This window comes from Labrus mixtus, chromosome 21 (genome assembly GCF_963584025.1).
Source record: "Labrus mixtus chromosome 21, fLabMix1.1, whole genome shotgun sequence".
Taxonomy (NCBI): domain Eukaryota; kingdom Metazoa; phylum Chordata; class Actinopteri; order Labriformes; family Labridae; genus Labrus; species Labrus mixtus.
In genome coordinates this window covers 2,606,174-2,628,795 of record NC_083632.1, presented here as the reverse complement: position 1 = coordinate 2,628,795, position 22,622 = coordinate 2,606,174, and the positions used below count along the sequence as shown (strand labels likewise).

At 45.8% G+C, this 22,622-nt stretch overlaps 1 protein-coding gene across 3 annotated transcripts in view; it reads left to right on the top strand.

Moving 5' to 3' along the window:
* The window catches only part of srcap (Snf2-related CREBBP activator protein), a 36,103-nt gene extending 13,891 nt beyond the window's left edge, over positions 1–22,212 (top strand). For 2 of the 3 annotated variants that reach the window (XM_061028920.1, XM_061028919.1), the window contains 22 exons: positions 24–238; positions 857–1,034; positions 1,151–1,287; positions 1,418–1,587; positions 5,843–6,172; positions 7,332–7,518; positions 7,637–7,806; positions 9,390–9,541; positions 9,644–9,859; positions 9,948–10,112; positions 10,581–10,730; positions 11,001–11,324; positions 12,005–12,177; positions 12,376–12,689; positions 12,782–12,984; positions 13,599–13,768; positions 13,952–14,148; positions 14,435–14,549; positions 15,129–15,254; positions 15,523–15,699; positions 15,797–15,880; positions 16,106–22,212. In XM_061028920.1, the coding sequence (XP_060884903.1) occupies positions 24–238; positions 857–1,034; positions 1,151–1,287; positions 1,418–1,587; positions 5,843–6,172; positions 7,332–7,518; positions 7,637–7,806; positions 9,390–9,541; positions 9,644–9,859; positions 9,948–10,112; positions 10,581–10,730; positions 11,001–11,324; positions 12,005–12,177; positions 12,376–12,689; positions 12,782–12,984; positions 13,599–13,768; positions 13,952–14,148; positions 14,435–14,549; positions 15,129–15,254; positions 15,523–15,699; positions 15,797–15,880; positions 16,106–20,821 (8,669 nt within the window). In that variant the 3' untranslated portion in view covers positions 20,822–22,212. The remainder of the gene's footprint in view (positions 1–23; positions 239–856; positions 1,035–1,150; positions 1,288–1,417; positions 1,588–5,842; positions 6,173–7,331; positions 7,519–7,636; positions 7,807–9,389; positions 9,542–9,643; positions 9,860–9,947; positions 10,113–10,580; positions 10,731–11,000; positions 11,325–12,004; positions 12,178–12,375; positions 12,690–12,781; positions 12,985–13,598; positions 13,769–13,951; positions 14,149–14,434; positions 14,550–15,128; positions 15,255–15,522; positions 15,700–15,796; positions 15,881–16,105) is intronic. The other variant, XM_061028921.1, reaches the window with a different exon arrangement.
* The last annotated feature ends 410 nt before the right edge of the window (positions 22,213–22,622 follow it).

The following is a 22,622-nucleotide window of genomic DNA, read 5'->3' as shown; positions in this document are numbered from 1 at the left end:
CTTAAAAATCTGCTTTTTCTCAGACTCTCCAGGAGACAGTGGTGAAGACGACAGCGAGAGGGATGAAGAGGAGTGTGAGGAGGAAGAGGACGATGAGTGTGAAGGGATGGAGGTTCTGCTGAAGGAGGGAGACAACAGCCCGCCTTCCTCCAGCTCACGGCCAAAGAAAGAGATCAGCCATATCGCCGCTACAGCCGAGAGTCTGCAGCCTAAAGGATACACTCTGGCTACCACAAAGGTCAGTTTTTTTTCCTATTTCGTTCTTCGTTTGTGATGTTTCCACGCTTACACAATGTTCCCAAAATGTCCAGACTGAGCTGTAAACGCAGACAGCCGCACTTTTCACCCCAACTTTCCCCCCCGGCTGTTTCCAACCAGCCCCCTGGTAACATTTCCACTTGCAGCCAGTTGAGCTGATGTTTGAACGCAGCAGGAAATATTCAAGAAAATTCCCAACAAGCGAGCAGACGCGGTTGATGATGAAATGCATGCAACACAACCGGTGCGATCGTCATGCACCTTTTAAAGCTGCTTCACACTCTTTTCCTGCTCGCCTTTAACTGAAGTTAAAGTGTTGGGCTCTGTCATTTCGTCATGCAGCGTCTTTTTTAACGTATAGTAAAGCCTCCTGAGACCTTCCTCCCCGTCTTACAGGGAGACGCTTGACGCTGTTAGTGACATGGTCAGGATCAGGTTGTTGAGAATGTGCATGTGATAAATTATGACTTTAGGAGCTTATGTTCAATTAATAGAATCGTCAAAGTTGTTTAAAATAATGTACAGGTTGCAAAAATGTGTTAAAGTGTGGGAGTTATAAACCATTCTTTTCTTATATTTTCTCTTTTTCTTTTTAAAGGTCAAGACACCCATTCCCTTCCTGCTTCACGGCACATTACGAGAATACCAGCACATCGGACTGGACTGGTTGGTCACCATGTACGAGAAAAAGCTAAACGGCATCCTGGCTGATGAGATGGGTCTGGGTAAAACCATCCAGACCATCGCTCTGCTCGCTCACCTTGCTTGTGAAAAAGGTTTGTAAAAAAAACTGCCCATCATATTTAAAAAAAACAAAACAGAAATTGAGCATGCATGTTCTTCCTTTGATATTCAGCTGCTGATGTTTTGTCCTATCACCTGTTGTGTTCAGGTAACTGGGGCCCTCACCTCATCATCGTCCCCACCAGCGTGATGTTGAACTGGGAGATGGAGCTGAAGCGTTGGTGTCCTGGGTTTAAAATCCTCACGTACTTTGGAAGCCAAAAGGAGAGGAAGCTGAAGAGACAGGTAATGCCTTTAAAACGGTTGTTGTAGTTGACTTCTTTTTTTGCAGTTTAGGGTTGCCTAGCTACCAAACTTAAACCTTCAAAAAAAATGTGAACCATTCTGATTGTCAGTTGTTCCATTGTTCTCTCAGGGTTGGACGAAGCCCAATGCCTTCCATGTGTGCATCACATCGTACAAGCTGGTGCTGCAGGATCACCAGGCTTTCAGGCGCAAGTCTTGGCGGTACCTGATCCTCGACGAGGCGCAAAACATCAAGAACTTCAAGTCCCAGCGCTGGCAGAGCCTGCTGAACTTCAACAGGTGAGTGGAGCTTTTTGTATTCGTGGAGGTAAACTTGTGCAAACTGTAAGGGCTGATATCACTGATGCTTAGAACATCCTGAAAGGAAGGAGCCATGTTGGAAACATGACAACTATTGTTATCAGAAACATCTGAAGAATCTCAACACATCATCAATGATGTAAACTGTTTTTCATGCAGTTTTGAACATAACACGTACACACCCTGCTGCAGCAGCCAGGATGGATCAGCCTGTTTTATATCCAAGTGTTGTTGCTTAAAGCTCAAACATGTAGTAGAGAATGCAAGCGAGCCTCTGCAGACATGAATAAGCTGTCCCCAAACAATGTAACTTAAATAGTCCCTGCAAGATCCTCAGAAAATCATACCTAAACTCTGCTCACATTAATGTAGAGGGTTTCACTAGAGAGGTTTTTTAACGTTTTCAATGAGATGTTGGGGGTATTTTCAGTACAAAAAATCCAAATTTCAAATGTGAAAAACAAAGTCAAAAATAGTAACGTCTACAGTATGAGAAACCCTGATTGATTGGCATTAAACATTTAAATATATACCGTAAAATCCGGAATACAAGACGTCCCGGTATATAAGATGCAGTCAGATTTGGGTGGTCTCAGAGAGGAAAAAAAATTCTGCGTGACAATTTATATTGTGTTCAGCGAAGGCTACAATGTGCATTTTCTGTGCAGCTGTGTCGCTCTTTTAGTTCGGTTTGTTTTCACTTTTTGAAGTCTGCACTCCTACCAGCTACAGTACGGTAGTCGAGCTCTCAGCCTGCAGTGAATGTTGTGAAGCACAGACCCTTAGCTTACGAGCTCTCTGCCCGACTTCACTGGTCGCTCTTTAAATTTAAAGTAGGATTCTTTCAATCAGTAGAGCACTCTGCAAGGTTTATTTTAGATACAATATACCACCGTTTTCTCTAAATGCATGATTATGACCTCGTGAGGGAGAAAAGATGTGAAAAAGTCGCACAGCCAGAGTGGTCTGTGTAGCTACGTTTCCCAGCACAGCACGTGATCATCTTTCAATACACATTGAATGGGGATGAATTTTCGATCCCGTCAGGATGTGCACAGTGTGTGATGGTGGAGGCTGCTCCCGCTGTAATGACGCCGCTTGTGTCAGCATTTTATACTGGTGTATTGATCGCACCGGTGTACAAGACTTCAGCAAACTTTTAAGATGAAGCAATAGGTGTTACAAGTGCTTTTTTTTTTTTTTTTACACAGAATTTTACGGTAATTGCTTTAATCGATGGGCTTCAGAGTACAAAACAAAACACATTTCTCTTTTTTCATTTTTCATGAAATTAGATTAGAGATTTCAGGAATTATTACATCACCCATATGAATGACAGATCAACTTCAAACTGCATCAACTGAACTGTTATGTTCCCACCTCCATCGAAAGTGTACATAATGTTCCTTTAGGCCGTATGGGTTGTGCAAAAATGTCATGATGTTCTTTTCTTCGTCTCTCTGATTTTATGCAGGTCTCGTGCAGCACATTTTGTTTATTATTTGTTGTTCTCTGTTTTTATGAGGATAGTTTTTATTGTTGTTTATTTATTGATGCGTCTGTGGAGGCAGCTTAATGTGTGCAGCACTTTGAGTCCAAGATACATTTCTCCAAGAGGAGAGCAAACACGTTCTGTATCGTACTCCCTTACAACACGAGGTTGAAGAGAGAAAAAGTGAATGTCCAGCTGTTTTCCAGATCACAGTGTCTTTATTTCTTATATTTTGGGGGGCTTTTAATGCCTTTATTGTAGAGATAGGACAGTGAACAGAGTCTGAAACCAGGGAGAGAGAGAGTGGAAATATATGCGGCAAAGGAGACGCAGGTTGGATTCGAACCCGTGGCCGCTCGCTTGGAGGACTACAGCCTCCGTACATGGGGCACACACACTAACCAGTCCCCCAATATTTCTAATATTTAAGTCTGGCAAACATCCCCTTGTTCAATTTTCCAAAAGTCACGGTGCCGATAGAAGACGATAAACTGAGATGATTGAAGCTACCGATGTCTTTTCAGGCTTGTAGGCAGAAAATCTGAACCAGTGTCAAAAGCAAGTGTTATGTACCAGAACGCTTTGTACAAACTTGTAATGCTCATTGAAAAAAAACACACACTTCAAGTACCCGCCTCTCTGTCTCATCTGTGAGCAAATCTGACAAAACGTCTTTCAGCTTCAGGAGACAGACGAGCTGTAATTCAGTATCAGCGATGTTTGACTCTGAATGCATCCCCCCCCCCCCCCTCAAAACACAAACACAGAGTAATCACAGGACACAGTGGATGTGAAGCTGAATCAGCTAATCACTTAATTTGTGTGTTTTTAAAACCAAAAAAAAGCAGCAGTGATGAGACTTACTGGCTGCATTTGGCTGCTGGCCTGTTCCTGCTGTTGGTGACTTTTTATTATTACACTGAAAGAAAAGCTTCTGCACATCGAGAGGCTCACACTGTTTTACGACCAATACACCTTCTTTGATTAATTAAAGGAAGAATGTGCAACATGTGACACATAAAAACATCATAAATCCAGTCTCTCCTGTGTAAATGTGTCTCTGAGTCCTGACTGTCTACAATGAGTGAGAAGCTCGAGTCCCGCTGGCTGTGTTGTTGTGTTGTTTACATGGACGGGACGGCCGGCTCCTCCCCTTCTGTATAAAAGCTGTTTTAGTCAAGAACTAGAGAGAAGAAGAAGAAGAACATACTCACTGATTATTTGGATGTCATGTAAGAGTTTTTAGATCACGGCCATTCTGTGTCAAGTTACATGCAATTATGTCACAATTATGTCTGCTGCTTGTGCTAAATGGAGCTTAATTATGGTGCGTTCTAATTCATAACTCCTTCTTGTGAACTCGAGTGTAGAGGGGTTGGAGGTGTGTCTCTGGAGGAGAGCGGAGGCTTCAGAATAGCGGAGGTTCGGCCAAACAGCAGTTTGTTTTGGTTCCATGCTGGTACTAAAGGGTGACATCTACTGGATCAAAAAGTTGCACATTCAAAGTCAAAGTCAACTTTATTGTCAATTTCAAAATATGCCAGACATACAGTGGAATCGAAATTTTGTTTGTCTCCGACCCGCGGTGCCATACAACCAAAATGAGGTAAAAAGATAAAATAAAATGAGGTAAAAATAAGATAAATAATATTTACAGTAATAAATTCTAAATTCTTCCTTTATCTCCTGTTACCATAATTTGTGTCATAAAGACACAGTGAGGAGTCGTGAAGTAGTGACGCAGAGGGTCAAATTGTTAGTGAGTTCTGTAATTCCTTAATTGGGTCACAAGAGGTATGATGATGATGGATTTTTGTCTTTTTGATAGACCCCCCCCCCCATAGCTTCTTATTTAATCAATCATTATTTATTACTAAAGAGCATTATGGGATAATATGCAGGAAGGATTTCCCCTTTGTAGTCCTCGCGTTCCTGTTGTCCACACTTCCTCGCCGCTGAGGTGGAGGTCGGAGCAGGTCGTGCATGAACGAGGACGGCGGTGGTTGTGGGGACGACACAGACAGATGGTGGTGGCTGGGCGTCAGGGACGTCGGGTGGTAGAAGTGCCAGATTTACTCGCTGAAAGTTGGGAGGGCTCCATCTACTCGGGAGCCTCCTGGCCTTAAGCATAATAAAAAAAAATGTTTATACGCAAATATTGTAATATCCATTAGTAGGGATGTGTTTGCAAATAAAAGCCGCCTATCATCAAAAAGCTTAATTGGCTGCTATAAGATGACTACACATGGATTTATCACCCCTCAGGTCTGCACAGCTTCATAGCCTCATTCATCTCATTGTTGATGGCGGTGCTGTCTACAACTTTACTGTTTTTTGATGCAGCCCCAGAGCTCAACTCGCGCTGTTTACATCAGAAGCAGGCTGCAGTTTCCCCGAGAACATCTCCTATAAATCCTCTGTACACCACCCGCGCAGCAACACACAGCAGGCAGAGGAGCTGCAATGAGCTGACTTCAAAGTGGACAATATATCAGCTAAAGAACCTGATATTTCCCCCAGGAGTTAGTGCAGAACAAAACTACAAAGAGAGTGATTATTAGACTTCATTTATTGGTCACTTCAACTCTAAACTATTGTTCATATTGCTTGTTTTCAACCTCTGGCATGAAGTGTAACAATATGAGGTGTAGTCTAGAACAACAGTTTTGTAAAGCAGCTGCTTATTTGTCTTCTTAATTCTTAGTTTTTGTGATTATTAATGTTTATATCTCCCGATTCCAGCCACCGACGCCTGCTGCTGACAGGAACTCCTCTCCAGAACAGCTTGATGGAGCTGTGGTCTCTCATGCACTTCCTCATGCCCCACGTCTTCCAGTCCCACCGCGAGTTCAAAGAATGGTTCTCCAACCCGCTGACGGGAATGATCGAGGGCAGCCAGGAGTACAACGAGGGCCTGGTGAAGAGGCTCCACAAGGTCCTGAGGCCGTTCCTGCTCCGGAGGATCAAAGTGGACGTGGAGAAACAGATGCCCAAGAAGTACGAGCACGTGGTGCGATGCCGCCTCTCCAAGAGGCAGCGGTTCCTCTACGACGACTTCATGGCTCAGGCGTCGTAAGTTACTTTCATTCAGTTCATATCGACTAGATATTTATAAGACTTAATGATGATGGTCTCCATATTATTGATGATGATGGTTTTTGTTTGATAACGACGACTTATAAGATGGTTTCTATACTGATTAGAGCTCTCAAGAACTGCCCTCAATGTTGTGCTTTGCCTCTGGTCACTTCCTGTCAGCACCTGTGTGTCCAATCAGACTCAAAGCTGATCGTTTGCTCTTACTGACATCGTTCCCTTTTTTCTAGATCCTTGCTTGTGTTGTTCTTACTCTCTGATGAACGTCGCTTTGGATAAAAGCGTCTGCTAAGTGAATTGTAGAATATTTGGTTCTTTCTCAAACTGAAGTAAAATGCATTTTGAAGCTCCGTCAGGTGGACAATTAAGTAACATGAATTTGTTAACTACAGTGATGCATCAATTAAACTTTTTGAGTTCCCATACCGATCAGATATCTTAGTTTTGGTTCGATTCCCAGGGCTAAATGAACAACCTGTATTCTCAGTAATGTGTATGGCAGCATGGGGATTTTGGCACATTTTTTTGGGGTGCTACCCACATGTTTAGCTGTGTTGCTCATTCCACAAATGCACCATCCTTACAAGTCATACCTTGTTGTAAAGGTGACTAATCAGGCTTTCCAACGATATATAATGCAACACCAATTAGTATCATTAAAGGGGCGAAATATATATATTCTTTTCAACATATTTGTATTAAAGCAAGTTCAAGACATACAGTGCAATTGGGATGCAGTCAACATTTTTCTTTTTCCCCCCCAGAAACATTCAAAAATCCAGTTTCACTTCTCCCTATAAACAACCCTCCCAGTCCAACAAATAGACCTCGTAGTTCAAACACAAGAATAAAAGTGCAAGAATGGAAAACTAAGGGGCGAAATAATTGACCGAAATAACGTTTCCAAACTTTTTTTGAGGAGTTTATATTTAAACAGACGACTGAATCATAATGAAATATATGGAAAATACAAAAAACAAATGGGTTAATATGTATTTAAAGAAACTGCAATTGTTTCCAGGTTCTTCAGAAACTTGTGAATTATTTCAGACACTCCCTCCCCATCTTATTTATGTCCTATGATGACTCTCCTTTGTTTTCTCCATTCTTCACCTTTTTCTTTTCTGATCCACAGGACACGGGAAACGTTGGCCAGCGGTCACTTCATGTCAGTGATAAACATCCTCATGCAGCTCCGCAAAGTGTGCAACCACCCCAACCTGTTCGACCCCAGACCCATCCAGTCTCCCTTCATCACGAAGCCCATCGTTTTCCACACAGCCTCCCTGGTGCAGGACGCCCTGGAGGTCTCTCCTCTTAAGGTTAGCATTCAATGTTAACTAGGAAAAAAAAGCACATTTTGTCATTCACTGAGCTTCTGGATGAAAAGTGCACCACGATTAAAATAGAATAAATAACGTGTGTGTTTTGTGTCCCCAGCGCTGCGATCTCTCGATGTTCGACCTCGTCGGTTTGGAAAGCCGCGTGTCTCGGTACCAAGCGGATGTGTTCATGCCGCGCCACAAGGTCGGCCGACCTCTAATCCAGGAGATCATGGATTCCCCCGAACCCCCTCCAAGACCCAGACCGGTCCGCATGAAGGTCAACAGGTAAACATCAAAGCGACGGATACTTCAAAGCAAGCAGTCTGAAACTAAAAAAAGACCCAGGTCTTTTAATTAAGGGAGGAAATGTCATAGCACCATCTTGGCATCGTGTAAATAATGCAAAAGCTTTTGGTGTCCTAATATTCACCAGCCTATAAAACAAAAACTTTACTTCACTGCTGGACTTTTGAACATTTCAGCCTCTTTGGTCAGCAAGGCAAAACTTTGATTTCAGACATTATGTGCATGTAAAAAAACACAATGTTCCCATCGGTTTGAGCCTCAAACATTTAGCTTCTGTTTACAGCAGTTGCACATATCTCATTGTGTTAGTGCTCTGTGTTGTTCAGGAGACGCTTGGCCTGAAGTGCTCAAGGTCACCTCTCAGTTTGTCTTAGTTAATGAGTAAGTTAAGAAATGTTTAACATCTGCTCCACCTCCTATAAAGATAAGATCCATTCCTTTACAAATAAAGGATTAGCCGGATAGCCTAGTGGTTGTCCCACACTCCATGTACAGAGGCTGTAGACCTCGTTGCAGCGGCCTTGGGTTTGGATCCGACCTCGGCTCTTTGCCTGCATGGCATCTCCTCCACTCTCTCCACCCAACATGTCCTGTCTCTCTTCAGCTGTCCTGTCTAATAAAGGCAAAAATGCCCCCAAAAAATGTAATTTTAGTTTGGTGAACTGTGCTCTATATGTGCAAAAGTACAACATTAAATATCAACACTAAACACAACTAAGCAAAGACTAAATAAGATAACAGTGCAGTGGTGAATAGTGCAAAAGATGCTGAAGTAACATGTAATAATTTTTTTTAAATTATGTCACAGATGGGTTAATTTACAGATGTTTGATAAAGTTTCTTTACACAGACCAAAACCTCGAACAACAATATGAATGTGTTTTATTTCTGAATATTTTATGTTAGTCCTGGTTCTCAAACATAATCACTTTTTTTTAATATAAACTGTCATGGCCGGTTCAAAACCAGTGACAAATAAGTGGAGGAGACGAGTAGCTACTCTCGAGAGTACGTTCAAGTTTATCCACTCATACAATTTTCAAATTAAATTAACTAGGAGTATTATTAGGGAGCAACCTCCCCCCCATCTCTCCCACAATTATTGATTAGAGAAAACCGGGCCCAGGTGTTCTCAATCCACGATGACCCATCCACACCCACTGACAACCGAAACACTGAACAGCCGACCAGCAGAACAAGAAACCAGCTGGGTCGTCACAAAACAAAATGTATCACATCTAAAAAATTAAAAAGGTTGAAAAGGAATTGTGTATCCCTGTTTCCTTTTCTCTTGTCCAAAAGTTTATTGATAGAAAAAAAAGCTTATTGTGAGAGAAGTTCAGTTTCCTATCCTACAGTTTTATATCGATACTAAATCCAGAAAAGATGAAGGACAGCTAGCTCTGACGAGCCTGTAGGAGAGGAGTGTATTTTAATAAATAAGGTGAATTAGGTGGGAAAGCTCAAGCGGGAGGTAAAGGAGGACTTACTTGATATTTATCAGTTTTATAAAATAGAGTACTTTGTGTTTGATCTTTGTATGTTCCTCTGTCTGTTTTTAGGATGTTCCAGCCGCCTCCTAAAGGTGATAACCGACCGGTCCTGCTGATGAACAAACCGACCATGTCAGTGCCGCCTGCAGCACAAACTCCAAAACCTCCACCTGCTCCTGAAGCCAGCTCCACACCTGCACCGGCTCCTGTTGTTCAACAAGGTGTGTGTGTGGGGAAAAAAAACTACCAGAAATAAAAATAAAAAAACACAACTTTAATTATTATTTCCAGCTAATTGTCCTCTTTTCCTCTTTTCCTTTCAGTGGTGTGTTCAGTGTCTACAGCGCCCCCTCCTCGCCCGTCCATGCATCTGACTGCTCAGACCGCGGTGAGATCCAGCACTCCAAAACCAGTTCTGACCGTACGAGCTCCGACTGCTGGCTGCACGGCTAACATCCCTGCTCACCCCAGTCCCAACCCCGGAAACATCCTGCCCCAGAGGGTCCTGCTCAGCCCGGACATGCAGGCCAGGCTGCCATGTACGTGAACACATCTACTAACTATTTATAACAAAGATTATCAGCTGAATTAACTCCGCCGTCTTCTTCTGTGTTGTTCCATGCTTAGCTGGTGAGGTCGTGAGTATAGCTCAGCTCGCCTCGCTGGCAGGGCGCCCCGTGTCCTCGTGTCAGGGCAGTAAACCCGTCACCTTCCAGCTTCAGGGAAACAAGCTGACTCTGTCCGGAGCTCAGATCCATCAAGTCCCAGCAGCTCCTGCACGCCCCGTTCAAGGTTGGTGCTACGCTGCTTTGTGGTGACCGTGGCTGGATGGATAAAAGGAGATTTATTCAGTCATTAGAAACGAGTCAAGCAACCACGAGAACTACAAAAAAATATGACAAAATTGTCCTTGGCTCAAGCTGCGATTTCATGAGTCCTGCTTTGTTGTGTTAGCGGGCTAATGTTAGCGCTCTTGAGTTAAATTGTACACAGCCAGCATGACACGAGCTTCTCACTTATTGTAGACAGTCATGACTCAGGACTTCTGCTGTGTTTATGAAGTGAATAAAATGTTGCACACTTCCTTTAAAACAAGACTGCATTTTGATGATCGATATCACAGTTTCTAATATTAGGCAAACATAGCCGACTGCGCAGCTTCATTTCTTTATTTTGGTCACATGCCGTTAAAATAGAGAGAGAGAGAGAATTGAATTTTGTGTTCTTCACTAAGGGTTGGTCTGATTCCCTCTCATGCAGCAGGTAATGTGATGCACCTAGTGTCCAGCGGGGTGCAGCACCACCTCATTAGCCAGCCCGCCCAGGTCGCTGTACAGAGTAACTCCAACACACTTCCTGCCTCCACCGCCATAACTGCGAGCCGGATGCCTCACAATGCAATCGCTCAAGGTGTTTATGCCTTCTTTCTCTCGGCCTCTCTTTCATGTTCGACCTTGATAGACACTAAATTTATTATAAAAAAGTGATTTATTTTAGTTCCTTAAAACACCTAAAAACAGATTAAGATTAGATGAACAGGCTAAATAATAATATCACACTTAAATCATGTGTCAGCAGAGTTACTCTGATATCCTGTAAAGTTTGTTATAATCGTCATTATTTTACTGGTTCAACAGAAAGCCTTGTTTCTGACTGCTGGTGTGTTTTGTGTTTCCTCAGTCCCCCCCTCCATGTTGGGCACCCCCGGCGTCGTGAAGATCGTTGTGCGTCAGTCAACAGGCAAGGAGGGCGGGCCTGTGCCCACTCTAGCAGTCGCCCCTTCCCCTCGTGTTGCTCCCCCTTACCCTCACCCTCAAACCATCACAAGCCCTCCTCTCAGAAACACTGCTCCACTGCAGATAGCTCAGCGCACCCCTGGTCCCGCCACCGCCCACTACACCATAGCTCCTCCAGGACTCCCTAGCTCCACCCCCAACCAGCCCCACCCCCCTCGTCCTGTCCTCAAAGTAGTGCAGCCTCCTCCGTCGAGCACAGAGCAGCCAGGTGAGAGAACAAGCCGCAGCAGTTATTCTCTCCAAGTAAATTTGGTCAGATTGTAACTGCAACAAAACCTTACTCAAGTTTTTTTTTTTTTTAATCCTCTTAAAAAAGCAGAAAACATGCAGAAAAGTTTAGCAAGTCACAGAAAAGTTTCTGGACAGTATCTTCAAAAAATACTGAACCTGTTGGTGGAGACAATCAGCAGCAGTTATCGCCCAGCAGGGTGCACAGTTAACTCTTATATCCACTGGCTAAATGGCTAAACAAAATGTAAATATTGCCAGAAACTTTTAAGATAAGTAACTTTTTTTTCTGCTGCAAAGTGAAAGACATTTATCAGCCACTATGCATTTTTCAACAGCATGCACTGGGTGGTCATTTTGTGCCCTGTTGCTCTGTAAAAATCTAAACAGGCAACAGGTTTTCTAATAGTCTCTACTCCTTCACTGTGATTGAAAACCTGGCTACTATTGGCTTCCTTCAGCAAGCATTATTTTTTACATTTTGTGCAACAAGAAAACCTGATTTTTATTTTTTGTAACGCTGATTTCTCATGCGACAGGTTTTCTAATGATGCCTTTAGGAAGTATGCACATGCACGACACAGTAACAGCAGAAAGGCAATATTATTAGTGAAGAAACAATTTCCCTTCTATGAACTTTCTTTCTTCTCCTCCCTTCAGCTCCGACTCCAGTGGCCGCCTCGTCTTCTGCCTCTAAGTCTTCAGCAGCACCGCGTGAGAACAGCAGCAGCAGTCAAACACCAGTTAGCACCAAGTCAAGGCCCAGCACAGCAAAATCCTTCCCACCACCCAGGAGAGTGCCTCGTCCACCTCCTCGCTCTCCTTTCCACGTGGTAAGCACCTCAGCAAAAAAAAACATTTAGAAAGTTGTGTTCTTTTTATTTTTGTCTTGATCTAAATCACACATTTATAAAACTTCATTCCCTTGCTTTGACATTTTTCTGAAACATTATCTTTGCTGTTTGAAGACGGCTTTAGCGTGTAACGTCGCAGCTCTTCTCCTCGCTAATATTCACCTTCTCACCCGGCAGTCATGGCTGGCAGAGAGTCAGAAGAAACAGCGCGACGGCAAACTGGATTTCATCAACGCCGTCAACGAGCTCCGCTGTGGGATGAAGCCCGTGTATGGCCGGGAGGTTTTGGACTTCCTGACTTTTCTGCCCGGTGGCCGCCCCTCGCCGGCCGCCTCGAGCTCTCAGGGGGATTGGGGCCGCTCGGGACACAGCAGCTGTCTGTTTGCTCAGTGGCAGAACAAATCCGACTTCTGGTTTCAGAGTCACGCCGTGAGAGAGGCGATCAACAGCATCGAGGAGAGGCTGGAGATGCTCCAGGACATCACGGACAGGTAGAAAACTTGATTCATTTTTACCGGACATGCGAGAGCTTTAACAGAGAGGAACGAGTTGTGACTTCACTTTCTGCATATTTTTTTTTTAGGTTTACATTTGCAATCCCCCCGGTGGAGGCTCCGCCGATCTCCATGCACAGCTGCCATCCTCCGCCCTCTCTGAGCCACCAGCAGGCTGTCTTCTCCTCCGCCCTGTCGAGTCAAGTCGCCCCGCTGACTCGCAGCCTCCATCGTATCCAGTGTTACATGAGGACCCTGTTCCCTGACCTGAGGCTCATTCAGTATGACTGTGGTACGATGTCATGATGTTCTTTTTTGCTGCACGAACGAGAGTGAATCCCCTCCATAAATAATAATCATCAGTTTACGAGACGAGCATTCAGTCTGAAGAATCTCTACACTTTGGTTTCCAGAGCTAATTGATTGTGCACAGATAATTACACAAAGCAGAGTAAATCGTTACTGACAGCCAAATAATATGCATTCCTTTTCTCTTTAAAAACAGATGAAGGGGGATTAAGTAAAAGCATTTTAGCTCTGAAAATCACTTTCTCCAAGCTGCCTTTGACTGTACCTCAGACAGTTTTCTCATGCTTTAATTTTTCTGATAAATTTCTGGCATAATTTTAGACACTTAGAGAGTAGATTGCTGTAAGAGTTTCAATGTCGGGGTATGGAAAACAAGGATAATGTTGGACTTGTGGGTTAAACATGAGACCCATTTGTGCTGATACAGAATTATTTGTGATGCTGAACTGAAGTAAAGACACATAAGGTTGAAGCTTCTTGGTGAAAAGCCAAATCATCGGTTGCAGAAGAGCAGGAAGACTCCAAAGCATACGTTTTCTCAATCATCTATCGTTGAGTTTGATCGTCTGAAGTAGTTTGTTGTCTTGCTGCTTGCAGGTAAGCTGCAGACTCTCCACACTCTGCTGCGAAAGCTGAAGACGGGAGGCCACAGAGTGCTGATCTTCACTCAGATGACGCGCATGTTGGACGTGTTGGAGCAGTTCCTCAACTACCACGGACACATCTACCTGCGTCTGGACGGCAGCACCCGAGTGGAGATGAGACAGGTCAGTGCGATTTAACCAATCAGAACATTGTCTGATGCAGCGACCTGATATTCTTTCCTGACCTGCCTCTCCTAAATTCTATTTAATACTGATCTTAACTTGCAGAGCACTAAAGGAAGAAAAAAATATGAGTAAGGGACACGTCAGCCTGCTGCCTCTAACCTCTTCCTCTTCCTCCTCCAGTCCCTCATGGAGCGCTTCAACGCAGATCGCCGTATTTTCTGCTTCATTTTGTCGACTCGAAGCGGAGGCGTAGGGGTGAACCTGACCGGTGCTGACACAGTCGTGTTCTACGACAGCGACTGGAACCCCACCATGGACGCCCAGGCACAGGACCGCTGCCACCGAATCGGCCAGACCAGAGACGTCCACATCTACAGGTAACGCACACAAAAAGCCCTTTTTAATTCGGCGGCGATTCTTTCAGCAAATGGAGTGAATTTAAATCTGTACAGTCGCTATAAGAAGGCATGAGATGCGAGTAGGGCTTAACAAAAAAAACGAGATGGTGCATGACAAAGAATACGAGGAACTTGAGATTAGAAGGAAATGGAATTAGATCATAAGTCAATCAGTGCCTGTGCTGTTTCATTGCTTTTGCATATCCTTTTTATTTATGAACAACATGAACAAAGAACACCAACAAGAACAAATGTTCCTCGCCAGGTTGATCAGTGAGCGCACGGTGGAGGAGAACATTTTAAAGAAAGCCAATCAGAAGAGGATGCTGGGAGATATGGCGATCGAAGGAGGAAACTTCACCACCGCTTTCTTCAAAGAGGTATGCATCTACAGTTGGAGCCTTATACCTTTTTTTATTTTCTTGAAATACATCGGGGGTTTCCTTTATCACAACACAGGAGCACATCGACTAAACCAAAGTTTACAATATCGCATCATTTCTACTTTCAGTTTCACATCATCACAGAACAAGAAGTAGAATTCTATCATTTGCTTGTTTCTCTGTAATCATCTGATCTTATTAAACTGGTGTCTCGCATAACTTGCACGCTGATAAAAAGATGATGAATCAGATGTGAACATGCTGACACATAAAAGAAATGCCTTCTCAGTGCAGAGGAACACGCTGTGCCCTTTTTGCTCTGTAATTACATTTGTTCTGATCCCCTTTCAAAAGGAACACCACTTGTTCTGCAGACATTTTCTAATTAATTCTTTGAACTAATGACAGCATTAGCGTGACTGCTCCTTTTTTTGGGTTGGATTGCTGTGATAATGTCGGGTCATTAAGGGAGTTCAAGTGCCACTTATTTTGGCTTCCCGGGAAGTACAGAGAACGATTGTATTTATTTTTTTCCTCTCTGCTGAATGTGTCTCTCTTTTTCACTTTGTTCCCCAGCAAACCATCCGGGAGCTGTTTGATGTGAATGACGGCGAGAAGAGAGAGGTGGCAGTGGAGCTCTCGGTGCCCCAGGCTGAGGAGGAGGAAGCTGTCAACAAGCAGAGCACCACCATCCTGGAGCAGGTGAGATATACATATCTGTAACACCATCATTTTACATTTTATCAACTGTAATGCTTTTACATCCACCTTGTTTGTGCTCACTTTTCATTGATGTATCTTAAGTTAAAATGCCAAAAATAAGAACTCCCAATATTGCAAATGTGTTTTTTGTTTATGCTAAATTGTAGAGATTAGTCGCGTTATACCAAAATGTTGTGTGGCTGCTTTGTTCTTTCGGGGACTTTTCAAACGACCACAGATCTCATCAAACTGAAAATACATCTTGCAGGCTCTGTGTCGTGCTGAGGATGAGGAGGACATAGTGGCCGCCTCTCAGGCCAAAGCGGAGCAGGTGGCAGAGCTGGCCGAGTTCAACGAGAACATACCGCTGGATGACGGAGGGGAGCAAGAGGAAGTAGAGGAGCTCTCCAAGGCCGAGCAAGAAATAGCAGCTCTGGTGGAGCAGGTGAATAATCACACTCTTCTATATTGTGCTGTATGTCTGCAAAATATGTTTGATGCTTGGTTAACTTTTTGGCTCTTTTTCTCTCATCTATTCCTAGCTCACTCCCATTGAGCGCTATGCCATGAACTTCCTAGAGGCCTCATTGGAGGATGTATGCAAAGAGGAGCTGAAGCAGGCTGAGGTAAATCCACATCTTCACCTCTGATGAGTTAAAGTAGTCTTGGGCTTGTCTTTATTACCATCTAGAAATCTATAGATAATCGTGAAACATGTACTTAGAATTGCCTCTGTGTTATCTGGTCTTAGCCTTAAAGAACCAAAATTGAGAAAAACTATATTTTGATCAGTTTTGTAAAGCCAAACTTGTGTATTAAAAAAAAAATCTGTTGTGCCTCTGTCCGTTTAGGAGCAAGTGGAGGCTGCCCGGAAAGGTCTGGACCAAGCCAAGGAGGAGGGGCTAAAGCTCCACGCTTCATCCGATGAAGACGAAGATGACCTTTTGTCACCACCAGCATCTGTGGAGCCCGCTCAGCCAACTCCGGCCCGCAGAGGCCGTAAACCCAAGGACAAGGACAAGGTTGTCGCCTCAACAAGGACTAGCGGTCGGCTGCGTGGGGCCTCACCCGAAGCTGAGCCCGAGCCCACGACCCCCAGAGAAGTGCCTGAAAGACTACGTGCTGGTCTGAGAGGACGAGGAGCTGCCAAAGACGCCGGTCCCGTGTCTTCTACCCCGTCGCGCTCAGACCATCACAAAACTTCATCTTCAACCAGACTTCAGGATTCCTCCAAATCATCAAAAGCTTCATCTCCTGCCAGAGATCACCAGATCACAAAAACTAGGAGTCTACCAAACCGCTCCCATCCCAGTCCAGTGCCTTCCCCTCCTACAACCTCCTCCCACGGAGGGAAACAACAGTGTGTTGGGGAGACTGACAGTAAGAACTCTAAAGCAGGCAGAGATGAGAAAGAGGGAGAGAGTGAGAGACGGGTGTCTGAATCTTCGCTTGAGTCGAGCTGCCCCGTGGACCATCAAACAAAAGACGACGACGGCAAAGACCACAGTGCCATGTCTCCTCCCTCCACGAGCTCCAGGTCTCCTCGCAAGCGTCAATCAGCGGACGGAGAAGTCCTCCGGGGTCTCGTCGAAGACTCCCCATCGGCCAAAGTCCTCCGCAAGCTTCCGGGGAGGCTGGTCACAGTGGTGGAGGACAAAGAGCCAAGAAGGAGGAGGCGGAGAGCAAGTGGAACTGGAGGCGGAGCTTCTTCAGAGGAGGCGGCTGTGGAGGAAAACGTTACCGCAACTGCTGACGAACCAAACAAAGACGAGACCTCCCTGAGCTCTGACGGCAAAACTAAAGGAACAGTCAATAATTCTCCTCAGGACCAAGACTCTACTCCGAGTCCTGTGCAGCTGCAGCCTGTCAGAGCTTATCCTCCGTATTCTCCACCCTATCTTTCTCCCGACATGCCTGTGCTGAGGAATCTTCCAGTGAGGCGCCGGCTGGAAACTGAATCTCGCATGGCTGCTCAACTGGGAGAGCAGATGCATCAACAGGGCAGAGGACGGGGAGGGAACCAGTCCAGAAAAACAGACGTACCGCCAGGAAAAGACACTTCAACGGACTCTAGTTTGAATTCCTCTGTGACGCCTTTGAAAAGAAAAAGGGGCCGGCCACCTAAGACTCCCCCTCAGTTATCTGAGTCCGACGACCCCGTGACTCCTTCCCAGCTGCCCCCCACACCAACTGATGGAGGGAGACCCCCTCCGTCCCCAAAACGCAAGAGGGGTCGCCCTTGCAAAGACTCAACACACATACCACAAAGTGTTAGAGAAGAACGTATCTCTACAAATGAGACCGCCACTACTGGGGTGCCAGATTCATCAAACACTGGTGCTAGGACGGAACCAACAGACGCGACACTGCAGAAGTCTGAGACCTCTAAAGCTGCTTCTGCTGTCACTACAAGTCAGACCCAGTCTACCAAAGCTGATGACACTAAGACTGAGGTTTCAGTCGTTACTCCATGTCAAGCTCAAGCTTCCACAACAACAGATCAGGCTTCAACACCAGTTTCAGTCCCAGCACCCACTGCCCCTTCACCAGCACCCCTTACTGCCCCTGCTCCCACATCAGACTCAGCCCAAGTCCTTAATTCAGTTCCAGCTTCAAAACCAAGTCCAGACACAGAATCAACGCAGGCTTCTTCTTCTTCATCCTCGGCAAAACTTTCCACATCTTCCACTGAGCCGGTCGGTGCAGCAACCACGACTCCATCGCCACCTGCGACCCTTGTCACATCAACTCTTACAGATGTGAAACCAACACTAGTGGATTCCGCTGCTTCTAAAGCTCCTCCCACAGAGCCAACATCTTCGGCTTCTCCAAATGTGAAACCGGCAGAGCCAGACTCTGCCAAAAGTTCCACAGCTGACACGGCGGTTGCTACCATTATTCCTTCTCCTTCCCCTGTGACATCTCCCACGATGGTTGCTAAAGCAGTTCCTACATCAGTCACTGCCTCAACTCTCATTGATGTTGCACCATTAAAATCAGTTCCGTCAGAAACTGCTGCTGCGAAAGACTTGCCACAAGTTCTTTCCACCCCTCCTGCTGAAACCTCCAATCAAATTGCAACCAAGAGTATTTCGTCTACAGCTTCACCAAAACCAACCTCGACATCCTCCCCCATTACAGCCACGACTGTGACAACAGTGAAAACTGCCCAAGCTAGTTCTTCAAGCTCAACAAGTCCAAGTACAGTTCCCACTACAAGTCCAACCATGCTTGCCAAGGCTTCTTTAGTGCCTCCAGTTACAACCGTGTCATCGTCTTCTGCGAGTACAGTTCCAGCCTCTGTAGCCCAAGCAAAGACGACCAATGTGACGACTCCTAAAGTTCTTTCCAAACCAGTCCCAAATCCACCAACCACACAAGTGCAAGTGGCCGCACAGGCACAGGTAACAACTGGAACATCCTCAGCAACTGCCCCAATCTGCAATCCATCCCCAACATCTACCAGTGTTACTTCCACAGCAAAGGCAGGGACAGTAACGGCATCGCCCCCAATAAAGACGGTCCAGGTATCGACCCTGACAGCAGCAGCCGCTTCTAAAGAATCCACGACTTCAGCTGCCCCTGCTACAACTGCAGAGAAGACTGCCAAGATCCCACCCCCTGTAACATCTTCCATGGGTGCTACACCAACTCCATCAACTGTCACCACATCATCCCAAGAAAAGTCAAATAAAGTCACAAACATTGTCCCCGCTACCCAAGAGTCCACCACCACACCAGCTCCTCTGTCAGTAGCAGCAGTCACCGCTGTCGTAAACAAAACAGATCCTCCTGTGTCCAACTTAAATACAACTCCCCTGCAAATACCAATCCCTGATTCGAAGGAAGTTTCCCAAGAGATCTCTACATCAGTCCAGAAAGAGATCCCAACCAAGGCAGAAACATCTGCATCAAAAAATCATTCCTCTGAGCCGATGCAAGAAATGTCTGAGGCTAAAAGTGACTCGGACAAGGTGACGGGAACGGGACTCGACCCTGTGGAGGTGAAAGCAGCGACTTGCGAGGAGGAGGATGACGGAAAGCAGGACACCTGTAAGTCTCGGTCTAAAAGGAGAAAGGTAGAGGGTTCTTCTGAGACCAAAGACTCTGAGTCAGGAAGAGAGGGTGCGGGCAGGAAAGAAGCCGAGTCCGCAACTGCCGGTCAGAAAGAAGAACCCAAGCGAGAGGCCGTGAAACAAACCGCTGAAGATCAGAAAACTCCAATCCAGAAGAGGCCTCTCAGTCGGCAGAGTAGCCAGGAGTCCGCTTGCTCCTCTTCCCCATCCTCTGGCTGCTCTACATCGACCCTCACTCGTCAGGCTCACCACAAGAGAACTTATGAAAACAGACATCCGACCAAGAAGAGGCGAGTCGACGTCACATCGGAACCGGGCAAGGAGGAGCAAACGGACGAGAAGAATGAGGAAGGCGGCGAGAAGGAGATTACTTCTGCCGCCTCTCGGAGAAGACGGTCCAGGTCGCCGTCCTCCTCTTCGGATTCCGACAACGGCGAGGGCAGGAAGGAGCACAGGTTGACTCGCTCGGGCAAGCGCAGGCTCCAAGATCAGGAGGGGGAGAAGAGCGCCAACCGGCAAGGGAAGAAACCGGCAAACAGCTCTGAGAGAAACGCGTCAAACAACGCCAACGTGTCCACTGGTGGAGAGTCGGGGAGTGATACGTCCTCAGTGAGGATCACCAGGAAGTCTGCAGGATCTCAGCCTTCGCAAGAGAGTAAAGCCCAGACCAACAGCGCGCCGTTGTTGCCACCTGAGCCTGAAGTTCTCGGTAAGAGGTGTTCGGCACTCAACGCTGCAGCCAAGCTCCTCGCTATGAAAGGCAGGGTGGACACCCCAGGACACACCCCTCGGAAAGACTTGGGATCTAAAGCAGCGGGGACTTCTCCCGCCCCTTCTTCTGACAAGAACCAAAAGCCTAAAAGCAAAAGCGTACCAGCCTCTCCTCAGAGTAATTCTGTAATTAATAATAAAAGCAGTGGCAGCAAAGCCTCGACACCAAATCAGACGAGCCGCCCCGCTTCCAGATCCACCAGACGGTGCCCTGGCTCTCTGGTTCCCCCCTTGGAAATGGAGTACAAAAGGTCTAAGGCGGAGGAGAAGGAGGGAGGGGGTAGGAAATCTTCGGGGGGTAAGGAAGGCGATGCAGAGGCGCAGTCTTCATCCCGGGGCCACAGCGCCTGCAGCAGCATGAGCAGCGACGGCGAGGGCGACGGGCGGAGCAGCAGGAGCCGCAGCAGCAGCAACAGCAGCCAGCGGACCCACAGCATCAGCTCGCAGAACACGGAGCACAGAGAGTCCCGCGCCGCCTCCTCCGGCAGCGAACGCAGCTCCGAGCGGGCCAACAGAGGCAAGCGAGACCAGCACAGGGAGGGTCGGCGCCAAAGCAGGAGGTCTCAGAAGCTCTCGCAGGAGGTGACCAGCAGTTCGGGGACGGAGGGGACGCCGGACAGGGTGCTGCGGAGCGTCGCGGCGCTGGCAGCAGCGCAGGCGCGGTCGCCGGCGTTGAACACCCGCTCGTCCTCTGGTCAACATCGTCACAACAAGACATGATCGAGTGCCAAAGGGAAAACACAGAAGCAAAGGGTGTACGATATGAAAGCATGTCACGACCTCCGATGGTCGCTGCTTTGTCCGCACTCTGAGAAAACGTTAAGGGAAACTGAGTGCTGCACAATTCAGGGACCGCCTCTGCCTCTTGGGCCCTCTCCCTTTCCAATTGGTAGCTGGACCCCCCCCCCCCCCCCCCCCCCACCCCCCCCTCACCGACTCAGCCATTGTCAGCTGGGGGAAGGCTCAGGGAATGCCGGACTGAGAGTAAAAAAAAAACGTGGCGGCGTTGTTGTGTGTCCACAAAAAAGAGACCGAGAGAAGACAAAAGAGTGGAAACATTTGCCACTGGGACTCGAGGGGGACGAAGGTGCAAGAGAAAAATAAAGAAAAAGTTGTTAGTTCACATTCTGTACTGTAATCTTTAAAGACTGGAACGCTCAGATCTTATGTGTTAAGATGGGATTTTACAGCGCCCTCTTATTAGGGTTAACGATGAAAAGTCATTTGTGTGACATTGAAACCTTTGGAGTGACCAGTTGTATTGTAAGTTGGAGGTTTTAGAGAGTTTGGTTTTTGAGAAATTTCGTCAGCTGTCCTGACTATTGTTTCTTTGTAGTCAGTTGATAAGTTATGCATATTTTATTATTTCTTCCAGGGTATTAGGAAGAGAACCGATCTGTCAATGTGATCTTTGCTGCACTATGCTGGAGCTTGTCTTTGCTTGGGCCCCTTTTTTTCACGTCGGTTTCTGTTCAATGGATTCATTTTTAAATCCAGCCTTGTATTTCTCATTTGCACATCTGATAATGTGGCCCTCGGCTTTTTGAGTACACTGTGGTGTAGTTAACACGTTTGACATCAACTACAGTTAATTAATTGGTTTCCTGGTATCTCCTGGTGTGTCTCTACTGTTCGGATATCTATTAATTGAAGCTGCAAAAATATCTATCTGCTCCTCAGAAACAGACCCGAAGCGGAGCAAAAATCTCATTTGTTTTCCTAATCTACCAAAAGGCAGATGTCGTCATGGTCCGGTTTGTCATGTATTTATACTTCAAAGGGCAGGTAAATGTTGAAATTAAAGAGTGCCTCGTTGGCCAAATGGGTTAGAACCTCAGATTGCCTTGTGAAGCGCCTGAAGCAGGGGGTGTTCAGCTTCTCTCTCTCAAAAACAAACAAAAAAAAAAAGCCAAACAAAAGAAAATATACTATAACTAAGAAGACATCAAAAGTATCACCCTGTGCGTCAGTGCTACCAAATTAATGTTTTATTTTCACATGATTTTTTTTTTTTTTGTCACCATCACTTCATCGCTCTCAGTTCATGTAAAGAAAATTACTTGGACAAAATGTGAATAAAAATAACTGGTGCAGTTCCAGATGACTGTAAATTGTCGATTTTCTTTTTGGACTTGTCGAAGCGACTTCGAGCAAAAAGGTGATTTTTTTTTTTCCCCGGGAGGGGATGGGGTGGGGGGGGACGGGGGAGAGGACGGGATGGGTAGTTTATGGTGATGGTCTTATTTTTGATTTTTGTCTCTCTTCATTTGTTGCATTCCTTTTGATCCCTTGTAATTCCACAATGTTTTACTTGAAAAATTAAGACAATTACAGTTGAATAAAAAGACCAAAACTTAGTTGCGATTTTTTTCATTGTGTCGATGTTTCTTATTGTGGGTGCCATGCAGTCAAGTGTCTGTTAGCTGTTTTTATTTAAACAACTTTAAATCACAAGTTTCAAGACAGAGACAAAAAAGATTAGTACAGTTTTTGCTGATATCAAGAAGTGTGCGATTCAATT